Here is a 20,164-nt window from a genome sequence, read left to right as displayed (position 1 = left end):
TAGAAAAGAACGAAGCCCATTCACATCGCAAAAGGGGTATGATTCTTCAACGCTAAGCTATGTACGTAAATGAAGATAAGTGTCAGGGCAATAACTGTTGGCTGGGTCTGGTTCCGGCGCACCTAGCATAATTTGCTGTGCTTGTTAGCTGGCTTGTCACAGCAAACTTTGGGGGAAACCCGTGGTTCTTACCTTTGAAAAAACATCGGCTTGGCGGATGCCCATCTCTTCTGCAATCTTTGCAAGACGGGCCTTGACGTACATGCGCTGCCTTCTGGTGGCAAATCGACTCGAACCAGTCGCCAAAAGTGGCCACATACAAGAGATGCCGGCTAGACCCTTGGGCATCTCTGACGTCCCACAGGGAAAGTACGGGGTGCTGAGGGCATCACCCGTCCACCCGAAGAAGTACGGTGTGCTCGAGATGATGTCTGCGACTTGCTCCTTGCCAATCTTATTGGCGTCGATATACTCCTTGGTCAAGGTGTGATCGCTCGGTGCGCATACCCACGCGATGCAGCGGACGATGACTTGGTTAAGCAGCAACCTAGAGACGTGGGTGTTGATGTGCTTTCCTGCAGCCCAAACGTTAGGATAATCGTAGATAGGCCCGGGGAACGCTGAAACAAGGCCAATCTTGTCATCAGGCACGTCGATCGCGGAGCCCGAAATGCCCTTTCTCCAAGCTGGCGGACACTTGTCGAACCAAATCCCGAGTTCGTCGTCCATTTTCCGAGCTCGTTGGAGCAGCTTCAGAGCTTTGTCGATTTTGTCGGTTGTCCTCGCGCCTTTCAGCAGACTGTCGGCTTCCGCACGAATCATTGTAGTCTGGAGGTTCAAGACGAGAGCCTGATGACCGACGGTATCGCAGACTGCTTGCCGTGCCCACCACGTCAAATCTTCCAGCGAGATGTTTGCAAAGAACGTGTATTGTCGGACCTGAGTGTGTCAGCAAAAGGGGCATGAAGCTTCTCACGTATGAGGACCTACCGATGTTGCTCGCACAAATTCGAACATGCTCAATCCCACACCAGTCGCTGTTTGCTGAGGTCCGCGGAGCTTCACAATAGCTGTTGCTCCCGAGATGTGCTTCTTGAATCCCGACATTTCCACGTCGTCTGACACCAGACCTTCATAAAACGCAAGCAAGATTGCAGACGCGAGAGTCGTGTCTTGTCTCACAGCAACCTTGTCTTGCATTGCTCGCGTCAAATCTTCGAGTGCTTTGCTGTAATGGAGATGTGCCATCGAAAACAGTCGTCTCGAGTTTGGTCTTCCTGCCAAAGCTGCCATTGACACTGCGGAAAATGCCGATTGTAGCGGGGAATACTGGTAACTCGGGATATTCAACAACGGGAGCACGAATGTGAGGATTCCTCTGCCCACACCAGTCGGAGGCGCGAGCACGTAGTTTGCGAGGAAGAAGCAGGTGGCCTGTTGGTCGAGCGGTGTCTGCAACGTTTGCGGCATCCCGTAAGTTCCCCCTTCCAACTCCTTGAAAGACACAAAGGTATCTGGTGCCTGGTTACTGATGTACGAAAGCGAAGACGCATAGGACATGGATGGTGACACGTCGGAAGACCCCGAAGACATGGAGTGTCGGTCGAACCAGTCGTCTTCGGGGATGGCGACAATTTGCTGTTTTCGAGGCGGTGGTGGTGCCGGCGGCGTCCATTCCTGTACCTTCGCCTTACTCTGGCTCTGACTCTGGCTTTGACCTGGACTTTCATTCTCCGCGTCCTGTTCCGTTGCGCGTCCCTCCCTTATGGCTTTCCTCAAAGCTGCCGATTTGGCTTTTCGAATAGTTGATTGCGTCTCATCGCGGAGATTGATCTCGAATGCGTCGCGATACCCAGGACACACTCTCTTTGATTTTGCGCACTTCAAGCAAAATGGCTTGGTCTCGTCACATTTGATTCTCCTCGCTCGGCAGAGCTTGCATGCCCTGCTCGGGTGTCCCGTGTTGACCATGTTCCTGTCTGGGAGATGCAGTATGCAATGGTACCGTGGTAACGCGCGTCTCTATGTCCGTCTTCGCGCGTGGGGTTGAGGAAGATGGAAAGTCTTCTGTGCAGTGACCCCAAATTTCCAATGCCGGTCGACGTGTACGGGTTTAGTTTTGACAGACCGTGTGTCATGTGGGCGAAACCCCTATCAAAGTAGGAAATTTTGGGAGGAATAGGGAGGCGGACGTGCTTCCCTACGGCAATAAAAGGAAAATGGGCAGACAGGGCCAGACATGTGTCAGAGCGGCCGAGGACGCTTGTACCCGTGGACTGCGTGGGAACCGGCGGATCTGTCCCCCTCGTGGGCAGAAGAAGATGGAAGAAGCCGCCAGTGAACGATGATATGTTTCAACTCTAAAACCAGCGCCCCGCTTGTTTTGTTGGTGGTATTCTGCTGATTGAGAGAGACGTCGCCGGGTTACATGGCACCTGCGATGACGTTGCGAGTCATGGTTGGGGGAGAATTGGAGAAGTTTGAGGTGTAAGAGGAACAGAAGACAGCTCGATCAAAGCATACAATTGAATGATGTGTTGGTGGATGAAGGGGAGGAGGGGACATGAAGGGAGGCTATGGCAGATGAGCCCACCTCATGTCTGTTCGGCGTGCCGTCGAACCCGGCCTGTCGAACCTTGGGTTGGGAAGCTGTCAACGCAGTTCGGCATACGTCCCCGTCGGCGGTCATTGCGAGTGCGAATTGTTGTTGACAAGATGCGAGAGAGGAACATCAGACGAAACGGTAAGCCCAAGCGTCGCTCCCAACTGAGAGCGTGAAACCGGAATTCCATGCGAAGACGATAGGTGTTTCTGAAACCTGGTCACCTATTAACCAACGCAACAGACCACCGTTTTAGGAAAGGCGCCTGTCGTATGGACGCTTTCTAGAAGCCTTCCGGTTGGGAACGGCGGACGAGCGGCACTTATTCTCTGGAATCACGCTGGGAGCGGAACGTATTATTCCCAATTCTATGGATTCTAGGAAGGTGACGTTTTATTTTTGATTTGAAGATCTTCGCAGGGGGGACATTAGAGGGAAGTTCCGTCCTATTCCTGTGCTTCCCTCCACAAGTGTCGTAGGATTAGCGTGCCGGCTGTCAGCAACTCGTTCCTCAACAGACTTGGCAGTTTCTTTTGTCACATATCACTAGTGACGCGCCGACAATAGAGCTCACGGCTACTGCATTAGCAGCTTAGGTGCCCAGTCCTTTTGTCTTATGTTCAAGACTGAAGCGCTCAGTCTTTCGCCGTCTCTCAGGCCAAACCATCCATCGGGGTTAAGCTCGTGCAGCTGCCGGCCTAGAACGGCAATCATCTTTCGTCTCTTTAGGCGCGATGAAGCGTTCGCATCCCGAATAAGATTTCCGCCCAACGGCGGCGATGGGAGGAAAGGATGATGAGATGCTCTGCGTTCAACGCTGGTCGGCGGCCGAATACGGCTTCACGTGTTCGGGATGTTGCTCGGCATTTTCGGGTTGGCCCGAGGCAGGAGCGGCAGTGGTCATATTCTCAGACCTTCAGACTGCGTACGTACGTGAGATGACGGAACTTCCTTAAAGTCAGAGTCAGTTGCTGTCGGTTTTGCCGATTCATCTGATGGTGCTGTTTGTTGACGCGTTCGAACCATGAAGAACTGACAGACATGACAAGATACATAACCTACTCGGTCTCGGCACAGATAACCAGAAAAACAGTTGCCGAGCTTGTCAGGCAGAATAATTCTGTGAGGACAATCCGAGAATCCCGAATCCCTTCTCAGTCTGCGGTGGATAGCACAACATTCACCCCGTGGGGAGCAGCTGAAAAAGCCGACTCTTCGAGACTGGCGATACCAACTCCGCTTCAGGATTTCGTTTGCAGGCAGATGCCACTGCCGTCTTTAGCATCGGAAAATCCGTAGACTCCAACTCGGTATCGCATTGTATAAAGAATAGACACATCCAGTGGTCACACCTACTGTGACCAACGCATCGAGAGGATATTGGACGAATCGCGTATCATCTTGGACTTCTTGAGACAATGCGTCGAAAGGATCTTTCAAAGCCTGCAACTTCTTACGAGTATTGTAGGATAGCTACGAAATGACCAGGCCGGTCAACGCTGCGTCTTCCAAAACGCAAATGTGTGTGACTGACCGCCCGGGTCGTCGTCCCAAAACATCTGATAAATCGCTGAAGCTATCGCGACTCGTCCTTTCCGCTCAGTAGGGAAACATCGTGCTGGATAAAGCGACGAATGAACCACCAAGTCAGGAAACAAGCGTGGCTGTGGCTATTCCTGCCTTTGTGCGGGATCTGCTGGAAGGCCATTACCCATGTCAATTATGGTGATGGTGTGGTGTGGTGCCTTCTGAGACCAAATACCAGGATCAGGGTTCGACGCGATCCGCCCTTCTGAAGAGAAGGTCGGGGAGAAAGACTGAACATGTCAATCCAAACTACATCATATGGCCAGCATGCTGTTTGTGAGTCTTGTCGGTACGCAAGGCCTCCAGGTTCAGCAGTTTTCCCGGCCCGGTGGATCTTCATACTCGTTCCCAACGACAGATGTGTTGAAGTCATTCCGTCCCCACTGGATAGATGTTCGGCCGGTTCGAGGCAGCCTCAGCTGCGCAATCTTTCGAAACCCGCTCCGCCTTACATCAGTCCGGGGCTGACTGTCTCAGGCGTACGTAAAAGCGGAATTCGGACTCGAGAAGTGGACTCGACAGCGGGAGCAAGCCACGCTGATGGCAGATGTCGGACCCTGACGTTTCTTCTCCATTGTCCGGGGTAACCTTAGACGGGCCTGTCCAGGTGTTTTTCTGCCGCAGGATTTCCCAGAGGTCTTGTCGGAATGTGGGCAATTGCCAGGATACCCTGAGTCCGATTGCTTCCGACGAATTGGCCATAGTTTGGCTCTGGCTGTCCCCCTCGCATGGCATGTGTATCACTTAGGCACTCTAACTCTATACCTAGCTCGGGTTACGAATCTTCACCCCTCCCTAAGATCATTCTGTGAACCCCTCCATGGGCCGCCCAGGAGGGCTGACAGGAGTTTGTGCGGAGATGTCAAAAATGTTCCAAAATCCGAAGAGAAATCTGATGTCTTGTGCAACAATTTCAAGTATCATAGATCGAAACCGAAAGCGTTGATAGAGAGGTATTGGGCCGATCCGCGTCAGGATCAGGGGGCCTTAATGGGCGATCATATTACGGAGTGGCAGCAATCCCACCCTCTCCCGGCATATGCGCGGGCCTTGCAGCACAAGGTGCAATGGCCACCTTGCGATCCTACACGCGGCGTGATTTAAGCTTGAAGCTAGCGAAAAGCAGATCGCCGCAGGCATGGTGTTGTGATTCTCATCGCCAGTGGATGTTTACAGATGTGTTCACTTCCGGTGGGAGAAAATTGTTCACCGAGACCGACGCATGATGCGGCTGAGGTAACAGAGTAAAAGACGCATGCAACGGCCGAGAAGCAAATCGATATCCGCGGCGAAAGAAAGATCCAACCCCGCCTTTGGAAAAGTCTCAGACAGCGGGATTCGATTCATCACTCATGGCTTCGGGATCATCGCCAGTCCTTGACAAGTATGCAGGGCAACGTTCGTGCCTGCAGTAGATGCACATTACGCAATTGGCCCCAGAGAGCTCGGACAACATGGCAAGACGTTTCTGCAAGATTGGCTCCATGCTTCAGTAGTTGTTCTCCCTATCAATCAACACACCTTGCCTGGCGGTTGTCGGAGGGTGTAGGCGAAGCTCACAGCTTTCATTCGATTCCCTGCTTAGACCGTGGAGCTGCTAGCTCTCTGAAAGGCGAATCGCATCGCATGTCGGGCGTCTAAATGGATCGAAACACTGGCCATCTGCTTACGATTACCACAACAGGTGGATGATGGGGAGAATCGGGAGCCACCAGAGAGGAGCCACACGGTGGAACGGAAGATAGATCGTACCCAAGAAGACGAGCCGTAAACAGGACATCAGCCGCAACAGCCGCAATGATCGGGCTCGCATTCCTCGCACTATCCGAGACTCTTTTGACAATAGGGGAGACGACCGTTGTGGACTCGAGTCAAAATGACAGCAACTTACCGCATCAGGCTGACAGTCCCGTCAGAATGGGTCGCATTGACTCGCAACCTCCATGGGTGCGAACAGACGCCCCAGACAGCCTGGACACATGCAGAGACAGCCCGGCGACAGGCAGGACAGGTACACGACAGTTCAGCAAAGAAGGGATGAAAAATGAGCTTTCGAGCTGATTGCTCCTTTGGTGGCAAGTCGTTGCGATTAGAAGAGGCTGGAGCCCGCACCTCTGCTCCCGAAGTGGAAATACTTCGACGTTCCCCAACGGCTCCTGAAACGGTTTGGCGCCGAACCTCCTCCTTCGACCTGCCTCAGTGGGAAACTCGGCGGAAAGTCTAGAGTCAACTTCTACTCCTAATACCGGGCCGCCGCTGAGGCGTTGTTCCATCGTCGTACTTGAGTGGCATCGATGGGTCTGCGAGAGGGTGGGATGAAGAGAAGAGGGAGAAGGATGGAGCGCCAAAAGGCTGATGAGATGGGATCGAAATGGCTCTAATAAGGGTGTCACTGGCACTCTGCGCCTGTGTTCGTTTCTGCAGTTTCGGCGAAAAAAGAAAACGAACAAGAGCACCACTAGCTAACGAAACGACTCCAACCCAAAGCCTCATCAATAACGATTTGTTGCTTCCACGAACGAGCACGCTGAGAAAATTGGCAGTCAATCAACTCAGATCAAGTAAATACAGGTCCCATTCACGACATACATGCTGTCGTCATAGCCTTACAGCCTCAACAGCCCTACAACGATCCGTATTCGCCTGGGTTCAGCCCCACGACTACTCTACCCATTGCGGTATACGCATCGCACTTTTGCCAGTCCGGTCGACCGAATTCTCTTCCATCAATACCTACCTCCCTTTGAGCCCTTTCAGCTGGACCTGTCTACTACTACGAGGAGGACCCGCTTACTGCTTTGGTGCATTCACTTCGTCACCACAGATGAGGCAACATGCAGCACCGGGTTCAGTCACCATCGACCATTAGGAACACGCATACCGGCACATAGACACTGGGTCCCATATTCTCTCACCTGAGACCCTGCATATCCGTTCTTGTTTTGCTTCTGCAATCCTCCTTCCTTTCCCATCGATCCCAACTCCGACTGTCTCCACAATCCAGCCATTCTTCCGCATCCCTGATTCAGGCAACCGAACGGGAACTACGGACGGGAACGTCTCGTATCACACACAACCATGGCTGGCATTGCCGAGTTATTATCTGCTGTGTCCCCTTTCCTCGCACAAGGGTTCAATCTTGCTCAGCAAGGTGCAAGACCAGCAGACGCATCGACATCCAGACCAGCATTGATTCCAGCTGCACTCTCACCAGCAACCTCGAGAGCCTTCGTCGCGCCGGCCGTAGCAACAGTAGCTGGTTCTAGCCCTAATGGTGTACCGTTACCTGCTGTGCAGAACCAACCTCCGCAAGTCATCGTTGAAACAAACTACATCATCTATACGACGGTAAAGACACTTCCGCCCGCCATCGTAACTGTCACACAAACACAACCACCTCCGCAACCTCCTCCTCCTCCTCCTCCTCCTCCTCCTCCTCCTCCAGTACCACCGCCGCCCCCAAAAGAGCCACCATCACCTCCTCGGCCTCCTAATGCAGCCCCTCTTGCCGCCAATCCCGATTCGATAGCAGCGCCTATTCTTTTGTCACAGTCCTCAGTAACTCCAAAGACAACTCCTCAGCTCGCAGCTGCGTCTCCAGTACCTCAACCTCCTCCGGCGTCTGGACTTGTCCCTCCTCCATCCTCGCCTCCAGCGACTACCCTAATAAACCAAACCCCCCCACCTCCGGTGCTCGCTCCCGTCATGAGCAGCCCTGGTTCGGGCAGAGGTGGAGGGCCGCCGCCAAACCCGCAGGCTCAGGCTGGCCCGCCTGCTGGAGGTCCTCCAATGGGACCCCCTGATCCAGCCAACGGAGCTTTCCCGGGTGGCGTACCAACAAAGAATCTTGACCTTCCTGTCACAATCATGTTCATGCTTCTGTTCATGCTAGGGGCATACGTTCACATTAGCATCTACAGAGCCAACGCGAAGCGAGGACACAAGTTTTTGATCTCGGATATCATTTTCGACTTTTGTATGCTTCGGACTGTGACCTGTATTTTTCGAATTACATGGTCAATTGTCACAACACGTGGTGTCATTCTTGTGGCGCTGATCACCGAGAACGGCGGGTGAGTACTCACTTTGTCACTGAGATGAGTGAGAATACGACTAACAAAATCTCAGTGCCGCGCTGCTCTTTGCAGTAAACATCTTTTTTGCCCAGCGCCTGCTCCGCTCCATACACCCAAAAGCAGGATGGTGTACTGCAGCGAGCCAGACGTTCCTACTGTTGCTATTTTCTGTCCCTGTCTTCATCCTATTCAATGGCGTCAATTTGATCATCAGTTTCTTTAGCGTTGGCAATCTTGATCGGCTTGAAGCGACAGATGATCTGATCAAGTTTGGGTCTGGATACAACATGTTCCTTGCCGCCTTTCCGGTGATTGTGGTAGCAGGATGTCTTTGTATCCCTGGACCTGAGCCGGAAAAATTTGGTACAGGATCGATGCGTGTCAAGGTCGCATTGCTATTCTTTGGCTCATTTCTCCTGATGGCTGGACATGCCATTCGTGTCTACGCTTTGGTCAACAAGGAGCCGCCTGGAACGGACAGTGTCATTTATGGCAAGGCGGTCTTCTACACGACGGGCTTCTTATTCGAGCTGCTTGTTGTGGCTGTATATGCATTCGGCAGAGTTGACCTACGATTTCATGTTCCGAACGGCGCCAGTGGACCAGGAGACTACTCCGGCGACAGAGATAAGGGCAACTACTCTGTTGAAGAGATCGAGCGCCTCATTGATGATCTCGATGTTCCACATCAAATCATGCGCGAGAGGAAGGGTCCGGAAGACATGGAGATGGTGTTCGCAATTTTCTTTGCAGCCAAGAAGGAGGAGGACGAAAAGAAGGACCTCAAAGACGGCTCTTCGGATGATGCCACCGTGGTGGCTGGCGGCGACTCGGAGAATGGGTCACGTCCAGGACAGACGCCACTCCCGGAGAGACCCAGGAGAATCACTAGACGGCAAACACTCATCGACGCTTTCCGACCACCGCCTCCACGCCCTGAGCGTGAGCCCACGATGTATCCTGACATTACGGACTTCTATGTTCAGATGGATGACGGGAGGACTCCCCGACGCCCTATGGGGCCGTCCATGTACTCTTCAATGGAGACGGGCCAGGGGTACAACAACTCCCGGCCGGATCAGCGAGTCCAGCAGTACTGGGGTGCCTCACCTCCGTATGGAAACGAGAAGGAGGCGATGAAAAACGTAGACTTGAGATGAAAAGTCAAAAGAGAAAAGCGAAGCATTGGAGCGATAGCGAGCGAATGAAATCGAAGCCTGTTTGGGCTTCCGTCTGATGTATACTAGCCACAGAACGTACCCTCCGGGTGGGGAGCTACACGCCGGGCACTTTGGTACATAGCTCAGAACAGAATGGTTTACGGAAAACAGCCACGCGAATCCCAGTGTCGATTTATGCTTGTGCAGAAACTTGTACTTTCGCTGGCCTCACCATAGGAACCATGAGTGAAGCCTTGCCCGCACTGCCGCGAACAACATACCCGACGCGTTCGTAGAGCGGCACGACATCCTGGTCGGAGTCGAGGTACATCCGATAACCCAGCTGATCCGCAATTTCGGAGGCGTGTTGGAGGAGTGCGAGAGCATAACCTCTCCGCTTGTGAGCAGGGTCCGTCATGATCAATTCAAAGTCTACCGGTCATTGTCATTAGCATTCATACCCTGTTTGAACTGCACGTGTGGGGTGAGTTGTGGGGTGAGTTTCATCAACTTACAGACGTGTGCATCTTTCCCCATGTTCTGGTCGTGTTGAAGGGCCATGTCGGTGAAGAATTGATCGAGAAGCTCATCCTTCTGGCCTGCATTCGCGGCAGGCCAGCGCTTCCGCCAGGACCAGGTTCCGTTGTCCTCGGGGCGAATAATCCACACAAGGGACGATGCGACGACTTCACCTGCGACGGACTGCTGTCAGTCTTTGGAGACGTACCTTTTGGCGGGCACTCGGTATCCCCAGTCTCCCGCGTTTGCGGGGTGGGTTGCGGGAAGGAAGCGGGAGCGGGATTCGGAGATGGGGCAAGTGGATATCCCATAGATCCGCCTACCTTCATCGTTTCTTATCACGTAGACTTGACCCTCTTGGCTATGGTTCTCTTTGGAACGCATGAACATCTTATACGCCTTGGTCATGTAGTCTCGTCCAAACTTATTTTGAGGAAACAGGGTCTGGAAAAACTCATCATTGAAAGACTCGAAGAATAATTCGGCGAGCGCGGGCGCGTCCTGAGTCCGGGCAGCCTCTACTACGGGAGTAGCCATTGTAATCTGAAGTTACCGCGGATGGCGTGGAAAGCAAGAATGAGATGGGACGAGGAGTTGACGAGTAAGACCTTCGGTTTTTGAAGTGCGAGCGAACTGTGTATAAGCAGTGAGACGGCTCGGGTGGGAGAAATGACATGAAAGGCGGTGGGAGGATGGGCGGGAGTTGACATAAACTTTTTTCCCTTTGAATATCTGGTGTCCCGTCGGCCAGGGGTTCTGCGAGGCCGAGCCGACTCCGCCATTTACAAAATTGAGGGACCAAAGCCTTGGTTTTACAGGGTTCAATGGGCCTTGAGTGGTAACTTTGTGGCGGATGTGACATCGTGACACCTTGGCCTAGGTGCCCCCAACTACAAGCAAGCTATGAACGGCTCTTACTCGGTCCGCGTTCAACCGAACTCTTCAATTGAGTCTTGAGGATACGAGCATTGCGAAAAAAGGAAGCTGCACCTGTCCGCTGGTGCCGAGCTTCAATCCTACAGGATGGGGTATGAGGTGAGATTCTTGAAGGGGTGAAGAGCAATGGCATCCATACCTCAAAGTGGGGGAACACGTAAACGTCCCGTGGCATTGTCTCTCCGATGTTCATACATCGTTTACGTAATGAGGATTACGACGCGGAACTGTGAGCTCTCTGATGAATGACTATCGAGTTCCCGCTGGCGAGACCGCTACTCATGATATAGCACTAGCATGTCTTCCAGCTCAACCACGGCACTCCCCAGGTTTCGACGTGCGGAATTTTAGGTAAGCAGGAGGAGCTTCGACATGCCAGAAAGCTCGTAGTTCCATATGTCTACACATTTGATACTACTATTTTGTCCTAAAGTCTAAGATATAATGAAGGAAGAGGTGCACGCTTGGAACGCCGATGAACGATTTCACAGGTGGACAATGACGTGATGTATGCCTTGGGCGACTGAAATTGCGCTTGACGTGACATGATGCTGTGCAAAGTGCCCATAGCAGTGCGAATAGTACAGTGTTTGCGCAAGCGCACGCACGGTCGCGGTAGGTGGGACCAGCATTTTAAGTGGTCACGTGCGCGCCAATTCCTTAACGCGTCGCAACGCGTCTCGATGCTTCAATTGCATCACGCACCAAATCGCCCAGCTACGTCCGTAGGTACGGTGGTCTCCTTTGCTGTACTCGCTCGACACCCCCGGACCTCCAAATTGACCATCTTCCATCTCAAATTGTCGCCATGTCCGACTACGAAGATGAAATGGACGTCGACGCCCCGGCGTCCAAAGACATCACCTTCTCGTCCGACGCCAAGCAGGGCAAACGCAGTGCCGCCAACCTCCCCGTCGAAGCCGAAGACAGCTTGCCTTGGGTCGAAAAGTACCGTCCGGTCAACCTGAACGACGTCTCGGGCCACCAAGACATCCTCGCCACGATCAACAAGTTTGTCGACTCCAACCGCCTCCCCCACCTCCTCCTCTACGGGCCCCCGGGAACGGGCAAGACCTCCACGATCCTCGCCCTCGCCCGACGCATCTACGGCGCCGAGAACATACGCCAGATGGTCCTCGAGCTCAACGCCTCCGACGACCGTGGTATCGACGTCGTACGCGAGCAGATCAAGACATTTGCCTCGACAAAGCAAATCTTCACTCTCGGCCCCGCCGCCAAGGCCGGCGGCATGGCGTCGTACAAGCTCATCATCCTCGACGAAGCCGACGCCATGACCAACACGGCCCAGATGGCTCTCCGTCGCATCATGGAAAAGTACACGGTCAACACGCGGTTCTGCATCATCGCAAACTACTCCCACAAGCTGTCGCCCGCGCTGCTGTCGCGATGCACGCGGTTCAGGTTCAGCCCGCTGAAGGAGCGGGATATCAGGGTGCTGGTGGACAAGGTCATTGAGGAGGAGCACGTCAAGATCATGTCCGAGGCGACAGAGGCGCTGGTAAAGCTGAGCAAGGGAGACATGAGACGGGCGCTGAACGTGCTCCAGGCCTGCCATGCATCAAGTAAGCAGTAACGTGCAGCCGTATCCTTCGCAAGCTAACATGTCAAGGTACGCCACTCCGAACCAAGGACGAGCCCAAGGTCCCCGACAGCGAGATCGTCAGAGAGACAATCACGACCGAGACGATATACAACTGCATCGCCGCCCCGCAGCCCGATGCCATCCAAGAGATCCTCGACACCCTCCTGAGCACAACCGACGTGACCACTTGCTTGACGACCATCAGCTCGCTCAAGGTGTCGCGGGGCCTGGCGCTGGCGGACATTATCACGGCGGTATCGGAGCAGCTGGCCACCTTGGAGGTCAAGCCGGAGGTGATGATCAAGTGGCTTGACGGGCTGGCGGACATTGAGCACCGCGTTGCGGGTGGAGGCAGCGAAGCCGTGCAGACGGGTGCCGTGGTCGGCGTCATTCGCAGCGGCGCAGAGTTGATGAGCCAATAAGGCCACAAGGTATTACAGGGATGGAGACAGGAAGGAAGGAAAAAGCAAAACAAGGAATAGATAATTCATGATGTTATGATCACCACCATGATTGCGTCCGTTCCGTCGTCATTCTTTCTCAGATTGAATCAGTGCCGCATCAAACCCCCGGCAACTTCTTTTCTAGTGATCAGCATTCCAGTCCGCGGAAGCCAGAAATAGCACACAGAATGCCGGATGAACCGTCGTTCCAGAGTCGACAGGGCGAGCAGAGAGTCGTGTGCAAGGTTGTACCATCTCGGTCGCGGCCGCCTTGTCTTGTGTCTCAAGGCCTGAGTCAAGAAAGTCGCCGGTTGCCATCTGAAACCTTCGCTCTTTCCCGGTCGGCAGGGAGAGCTTACACGTCAAGTCGAACGACAGGCAGCACGCAGGCAGAAAGGAAGGACGTCGTAGAATGAGGATATGATATGCGAATCGGAATATATGTACGTAAGATAGTAAATCGGTACCCAAAAGAGCTTTTCTATCAGGAGCATCGGCGTCTGGCGCCCAGCTGAACGAACCCGGCCCCCTCCCTGCTCCAGTCTGCTAGCCAAAGACACCGTCTCCAATAAAAACAAAAGTCTTTCCAATGTGAACGCCAGAGCATTTCCAAGAACTCTTGCCGCCCTCTTCGTAATAGTTGTACATACAGAAAATAAAACACACATACACACACGCTTGGGCTGGGGAATTCTATATGCCGAGCCGGGTGGCTTTTTTTTCGTTGTCGATCGGTTTCTTTGACGGAAACCGTAGTGCGAGACCAGGGAAATTCAGAATTGGGGGATAAACCGTCTTCTTTCCCCTGCCGTTTCCAAGACAGTCCGCTTTGGTGTATTCAAGACATTGGCGCCCTGAGACATGGTATAGGGACCCACGTGAAACATACGTCACGTCTCAAGCCTTGGATGACAGTCGTAACTTCGCAATCGCTGGAATCTGCCAATCTTAACCCGTCGTCGTCGAACCTCACGGATGATCTCCGGCGACAATCGGCGTACGTCTCGTTTGTCGAGTTTTGATCTCTCGATCTCTCAGACATCGGGCCACTTGACGGGTCCGCACTCGCCTTGCTTCTCGATCCAGGAGTTGATCTTGCGAACGTCCCAGCCGGACATGCGGCGCTTCTCCTCCTGGGATTCTTTCCGGACAGGGTGGCCAAGCTTGAAGGCCCAGCTGAAGCCGCAGACGCCGTCCCTGTATTGGAAGGAGAAGCAGTTCTGGTCGGCTTCGCATGCCTTGCGACATTGACCAAAGGACTTGTGCGCTTCCTTCTCTTCAGGCGACAGGTCGTCCAGCTTGGCACGGCTGAGCTGTGTATCGTCGTGCTTGTTGGCCGCCTGGTCGAGGTAGAATCGATCGTCGGCGAGGTTGTCCCAGTCGGCGCGCTCGGGTATCATCTTCGGGGCGAAGAATCGGTGGTAAATGTCCTTAATGCGCATGACGGGGGGCGGGCTCGGCAGGCTTGGGTCGGCGTAGCGCTCGTGCTCGAATTCCCAAAAGGTCGAGATCTCTTCGGCATTCATGTGGTGCATCGTGACGATGGGGTGGCACCAGTGCGTCGGTCCGTAGGGGAGCGTGAAGGGCTTCTCGCCGTTGATCGTGGGCCACTGCGACGTGTTAGAAGGTTGCGCGCGCGCTTGAAACCCGCCCCGCCAGTCAATACTTACCACATTATGAACGTCCACATCCGCGTTTTCCTTCATGGCGAGGGCGAAGATGTAGTCACCACAGCACTCCTTGCTAGCACGGACGTCCCACTGGTTTCCAACCTTTTCCTTGCCAGCAATCATGTCGCGATGGGCAGCCTGAGAAATGATGTAGCCGGAGCCACCGTGGCCAAAGATAAAGTTGCGAATCATAGTCACACTGCCGAGATAGTGCTTGTTCTTGGGGTTGAGCTTCTTGAGCCACTGAACGAGCGTGGGCCACAGGACGTAGGTGTCGGCGTCGATGTAGACGTACCAGTCGTAGTTGGGGCGCATGTGATACGTCTTCTCGGCGATGTGGACGTTCTTGTACTTGTCGAGGTTCCATCCCTCATCCTTGGACACGGCAAGCTTGTTGCAGCTCTGCTGGTCGGCTTGGCAGGCCTTCTGGCGGCGGTAGAGGTCAAAGTCCTTGTTGCCGTCCATGGCCTCTGGCAGGACGCTGTCGAGACTGTCACGGATGTGATAGTTGGCGATGGTCTGATCGAGGTCGGAGAAGATGAAGAACTCGGGCAAGCACTTGAGCATTGTCATGAGCTGGGTCGGGACCTTGTCGAAGGACTCGGTGGCGCCCGTCTTCATGATGACAAGAATGTTGCTCGTGTCGGGGAAGGTGTCGCAGATGGGATCGTGAGGACGGTAAGGGATGTCTTGGTTCGTCACGTTGTGCTGCGCTTGGCGGTCATCTTCGGCGCTGGGCTTGTCGGGCTTGCCTCCGGGAGGCGGCGGGCCGGGTGGGGGAGGACGCCTTCCGGGACCGGCGCTTGGTGAACTCCCTGGCGGACCTGGCGGAGGAGGCGGGCCATGGCCCTGTTGGAATGGATGGTAGTTGGGACCCTCGATGGCCCAGTCGGCGCCGAGTCTCCGCGAGGAAATGAGGAAGACGACGGCGGTGACGGTGACGAGCGCAAGGACGGTAAGGGCACGGCGGGATAACATTTTGGAAGCGAGTATGGGATTTACAAAACCGTCATGCCGTCTTTGGGTCAAGCCCATGATCTGTCTGTGTTGCCCAGGGTCTAGGACGGTGTACCGACGGGAACGACGGGCACAACGGAGGTTGGTGGTGCAAGTCGATCGGTCGGTCGCGGGAAGCGCTGCGTGAGACAGAAGGTATCGCGGCAGGTACTATGTATGGCGCCAGACAGCGAGCGTGAGGTATCGGGTCGTACTCGTGGCGCGCGCGATCGCAATCGGAGAGTGACGTTGGAGAGGAGGAAGAGAAAGTTCGAGGGACGTCGAGGGCAAAAAGAACAGCAAAGCCAAAAGAGAGGACGGATGGATGACAGAGACAAGAAGAAGACAGGGTGCCCCGGACGAGGAGTGCGGCCGAGCTCGAGATGCGTGGAGGAGGAAACGGGCCGTCGCAAGTGGATTGATTGGAGCTGAACCAGCCTTGCTTGCGAGGGAGAGATTGAGCAAGGAAGAGGGTACCCAGCCAAAGTGACGAAGAAGAGGCGGAAGCGAAGGAAGAGAAAATGAGGATGACACGCAGGAACTGAGGCGGTTTGGATGGCAGGCAGGCAGGCACGGCAGGCAGCCTCTTGGAGATGAAGAAATAGCCACCAAAGCCAAGGCCTGCGCTAGAATAAAAAGGACCGGGGCGGCGGGACTGGAGTTTTGGATGGCGTGGGGAGCTATCACTGCATGTGTAGAGTGTGTAGAGTGTAGAGGGAGAACTTGAGAACTTGAGAAGGGGGGGACGGGCCAAACGGCAGGATACTTTGGTTTAGTGTTTAGCTTCAGCTGCCTACCCAGGTATATCACCGTACTGGATGCTTCGGTCCCGCTGTCCGTTCGGGTTTGTTTGCCCTCGAAACGGCCCTCAGTAGGTATCCAGCTTCACATTGACGCGTTGAGCCAGGCGCGCGCATTGATGGGAACAGGCAGGGACCGGGGGCCAAGAATTGACGATGTCGATGCTCTGTGGTTGATCCACGGACGTTACTAGTATGTAGGCCTCAAGGACTCTCTGTAGAGAGAGAGCGTGAGAGTGAGTGAGAGTGAGACCCCCACCACGAATGCTCACAGTGTTGGAGGTAAAGGAGCTTGGGAAACTTTGAATTCAATGTTAACTTTTAAGTGGAGACCCTCTCAAGTACCTGCACTTCCTATGCGGTTTTCTCTCGCTTGGCATCAAGGAGGGAAACAGCCATGCTCGGGATGGGCCAATGGGCAAGCCACAGAGAAGCTTGGCGGCCTAAAACTGCCACCACACTGCACCGTGGACTGTGGGCGTGTGGGCACCCCGATGGAAAAAGAAGGACCACTGTGACCTTCGCCTGGTACCTTAGGTACGTACCGACAGGGGCGACGGTGCTTGTGCTGGATTGGCGCCGTTTGGTTGGCTCGCGACGGTAAGGCCAGCTCGGTTAATTACGGACGGACGGCGAGACGGCAGGCGCAATGGATGGAAAGTGTACAAGTACGGTGCAATCTGCCAATACGACACGACACAGGCACCCAAAGTAAGGGAACATAAACATAGGCTGGCAATTCGCCTCAACTTGACAGACCGGACAATGGGACTGATGCAGGAGGGGAAGCGCGCCGCTGCACCGTCTGTCAGATGAACCCCCCCTCCCTCCATCTACTGCGTAAAATCTAAAAGATGAGCATGTGCATTCGCGACAGGTGTACTCTGTAGCGTTCCATTGCTTTCACCAACGGCTACACAACGCCGTGTAGCCCCAACCCAAGCCCGCGCCGTTTGACTCTCCTTTGTGCCCCCCTTGCGTTTCCATGCCGTATCCTCGCACCAACTTCCTTTTGATCTGTAGCCCAGAAAAAACAGAGTCTCGACAAGTCCCCGAGTCAAGTCAAGCTTTTTTAGCTTTCTCTTTCTCGTTTCGCTTCTTGTTGCTGCTGCTGCCGTTTTCCCAGTTCCCCATCTAGTATGGATGATCTTGCTTAGGTACTAGCCTCTAGGTAGCCAACCATGTTCCCTCGTTACCTCTTGAGTACTAGGTGGTTTGAAGGTGCAGCAGTGAGTCCCTGTCGCTCCACCATGACGCCACTCTGTGAGTTCGCACCTGCTGAAAAGGAAACTGCCTTCAGTGCCCCTGAAAATGCGCCCGTCCTCATCCTGACTGCACCCGCGAAATTGCCACAGATTCATCGCGCCTGTCTCAATCAACTCTAAACTCCAGTCTTCATTCGCGCCCAAAACCTTGGAAAAGAAGTAATCATGGATACGCAGTACATAATCCAGACTCTTGACAACTCGTTTATAGCAGTTGGTCGCTTCGCAGTCTGCCGCCTCATGAGCTGGCAGCTGACATTCAGCTGCTCTGCGCCAGCCTGCTTTGCCACGCAAATCCGGGCGGAAGGCGCCCCCCCCCCCCTATTTTTGCATCTCGGCTGCGGGATTCCGCCATCTTCTGCCATCTCTGGCTGTCCATGTCAAGAGCACCTCTTCTTCTTTCAATCCCCAAGCCAAGAGCATGTCAACCACAGACTAGTCTTGTCGGACACATTTTCATGTCCACTACCTAGTTCCCGCGTAGCCACCTTCCTAGCCCACCTTCATGACTTTTGCCAAGTCACCATACTGATGAGACAGTGAGCAGTCGTCCGTTTCTCTCCTTTTAAATGTGTCCACCAGACTTGTCTTTGATGCAGATGGCCCCGTTTCCCCATCGCCTGAGTCGGGTTCCGCGGCCGCTTCATCACCCAGCATCCTGGTCGGCCGCCGCCGTCCCGTCGCAGCCACCCGGCCTGGCTACGACCCCAATCTCGACGCCGATTCATCCGTTTCAATCCCGAAATTCCCTCGCGGATATCTCACTTTATTTGCCTTCAAGCCGCCCCATTGCCATCATACTCGGGTCCTACCTCATCTCCCGAGCCCGCCACTCGTTGCCATTCAGAATGCTCATCCGCTCTCGTACTCAATGCTCCTTTGCGTACTGCTGCCACTATCCTTATTACTATGTACATTTCAGAATCCGGCCGGTCCACCATGGGCCGCAACACTCTGTCATCAGCTACTTAAGCTGCATGTCTGTGACTGTTTGAAGGGAACAAGCTACAAATTGCCGCTCTCGTCGCATGAGAAAAATAATTCTAGCTTGACTTGATGCGCCTGCATGAAACTTCCCGTTTTGAGCTGCCAGATTCATCTCATCTTCCCAGCTTGTGTGTTAAAATACAGCACCTTGGCCAATATTGTTACGCTTGAAGCCGGCAATCGCTTTTGGTTTTGGTAACAGCACCGCCTGGCCTCCATGTTATCATGTTGCTCTCGCTGTCATCGCTTGGACTCCCTTGGGATATTAGGCAGTTATGTGACGATTTTGTTGACAGAGGTTTGTCCGGGGCATTGTGGACAATTTCTACAGAAAGTGTCTTCTACCTACGCGCCAGACGCTCCTTCCTGATCTCCGATGAGATGATGTGGTAGAAGCTGTACATCCGTTGAAACACACAAACTACGGAAACCTTCATACAAGTGCAAGCGCAAAAGTAGGAGCCGCTGTTAGCAACGCTTGAAATGGGGTCTCCCCAGGTTCAAGTTATTATTTTCACCAGAGATGATTGTTTACATGATCTTACTCTGCTCCGCTACCCGACGAATGACATTTTGGTTCCTTGCCATTACGGATACATAGGTAAATGGAAGTTATTTACCAGGTTGCGGTTATTCTTCTCCTCGGAGTTCCTTGCTAAGAGGCGCCTGTCGCGTCCAAATGTTCATGCCAACCTTCTGCCCACTGGTCACAGGCAGCCCGGCGTGCAGATTTCGCTGGTCTCCAGTGCCATCCCACAAAAGATTCTCCCAGTACACAAAATTGCCTTCCACCGGACGGAACGTCACCCCATTCTCCCAAGGCTCGTCGCAGTCGATAAATTCGCACCACCGTTCGTCGTGAGGGGCATCTAACATGGGGAAGTTGGTTCCCCCGCCCGTCACGTTGACAACAGAGACATATCCAAAGAAGGACGACATCCGATTCCCGCCCTGAGATGCCGTGGTGTGCTTGGGATCTGTGAACCAGTCGGTGTGGAAGTGATACCGCTGGCCCTGCCCATACTTGACTAGTTGCAGGGGTTCAATGTGACTCTTGGGCATGCTGTAGCCTTGGAACGCGATGGCACGGTCCTCGATACAGCGAACGGCATCATCTCGCCATAGAGCTGTGCTCTGCGAGGTGCGGACTTGATGGGTTGTCTTTCCACCGGCTGCGTCGATGACGCCGGAGTGGGTGAAGGTCTCGCTTCTATGGATTGTCAGCGGGGTGGCAGGCAAGCATGGGAATAGATATCTCGGTTCACTCACCCAAGCTCCAGGAGATGTTTTCGTTCGGCTGGTGTAACGAAATCTGGGATGTAAATGACCAGTGGCGATTTCGAGACGATGTGCATCTTGTATGGTGGATGAGTGCATTGGTAGTTGGTCATTGGCTTCTGCTCGTGTCCGACAACTGGGGTTGCCAGTGCTGCCACGAGGGCCAACGTTTTTGCTGCTGCTAGGAACCCCATCTCGCTCACTTCGACGTATCAGGATAAGGAGAGTGGTGTTCGGGAGTG

At 53.9% G+C, this 20,164-nt stretch overlaps 6 protein-coding genes across 6 annotated transcripts; 2 read left to right on the top strand and 4 right to left on the bottom strand.

The window, feature by feature from the left end:
* Positions 1 to 20: 20 nt before the first annotated feature.
* On the bottom strand, positions 21 to 1,971 carry CGCA056_v002037 (Transcriptional regulatory protein moc3; the record flags this gene model as incomplete). The annotated part of the gene is made up of 3 exons (XM_037317296.1): positions 21 to 122; positions 193 to 939; positions 991 to 1,971. 3 exons carry the CDS (start codon positions 1,969 to 1,971, stop codon positions 21 to 23), a joined length of 1,830 nt encoding a protein of 609 aa, XP_037183597.1.
* A 5,296-nt stretch (positions 1,972 to 7,267) lies between these two features.
* Positions 7,268 to 9,425, top strand: CGCA056_v002036 (uncharacterized protein; the record flags this gene model as incomplete). Its single annotated transcript, XM_037317295.1, has 2 exons — positions 7,268 to 8,262; positions 8,318 to 9,425. The coding sequence occupies 2 exons, from the start codon at positions 7,268 to 7,270 to the stop codon at positions 9,423 to 9,425; spliced, it is 2,103 nt and encodes a 700-aa protein (XP_037183596.1).
* A 193-nt stretch (positions 9,426 to 9,618) lies between these two features.
* On the bottom strand, positions 9,619 to 10,481 carry CGCA056_v002035 (uncharacterized protein; the record flags this gene model as incomplete). The annotated part of the gene is made up of 3 exons (XM_037317294.1): positions 9,619 to 9,857; positions 9,941 to 10,117; positions 10,268 to 10,481. 3 exons carry the CDS (start codon positions 10,479 to 10,481, stop codon positions 9,619 to 9,621), a joined length of 630 nt encoding a protein of 209 aa, XP_037183595.1.
* Positions 10,482 to 11,688: 1,207 nt separating this feature from the next.
* Positions 11,689 to 12,905, top strand: RFC3 (Replication factor C subunit 3; the record flags this gene model as incomplete). The annotated part of the gene is made up of 2 exons (XM_037317293.1): positions 11,689 to 12,463; positions 12,511 to 12,905. The coding sequence occupies 2 exons, from the start codon at positions 11,689 to 11,691 to the stop codon at positions 12,903 to 12,905; spliced, it is 1,170 nt and encodes a 389-aa protein (XP_037183594.1).
* Positions 12,906 to 13,960: 1,055 nt separating this feature from the next.
* CGCA056_v002033 (uncharacterized protein) lies at positions 13,961 to 15,574 on the bottom strand (the record flags this gene model as incomplete). Its single annotated transcript, XM_037317292.1, has 2 exons — positions 13,961 to 14,536; positions 14,597 to 15,574. 2 exons carry the CDS (start codon positions 15,572 to 15,574, stop codon positions 13,961 to 13,963), a joined length of 1,554 nt encoding a protein of 517 aa, XP_037183593.1.
* Positions 15,575 to 19,274: 3,700 nt separating this feature from the next.
* Positions 19,275 to 20,116, bottom strand: P4H10 (putative prolyl 4-hydroxylase 10; the record flags this gene model as incomplete). Its single annotated transcript, XM_037317291.1, has 2 exons — positions 19,275 to 19,854; positions 19,914 to 20,116. 2 exons carry the CDS (start codon positions 20,114 to 20,116, stop codon positions 19,275 to 19,277), a joined length of 783 nt encoding a protein of 260 aa, XP_037183592.1.
* Positions 20,117 to 20,164: the final 48 nt, after the last annotated feature.

The sequence above is a fragment of the Colletotrichum aenigma genome (assembly GCF_013390185.1).
Source record: "Colletotrichum aenigma strain Cg56 chromosome Unknown KSG_Cg56_contig02, whole genome shotgun sequence".
Lineage (NCBI taxonomy): Eukaryota > Fungi > Ascomycota > Sordariomycetes > Glomerellales > Glomerellaceae > Colletotrichum > Colletotrichum aenigma.
This window is presented reverse-complemented; position numbering and strand designations above follow the sequence as displayed.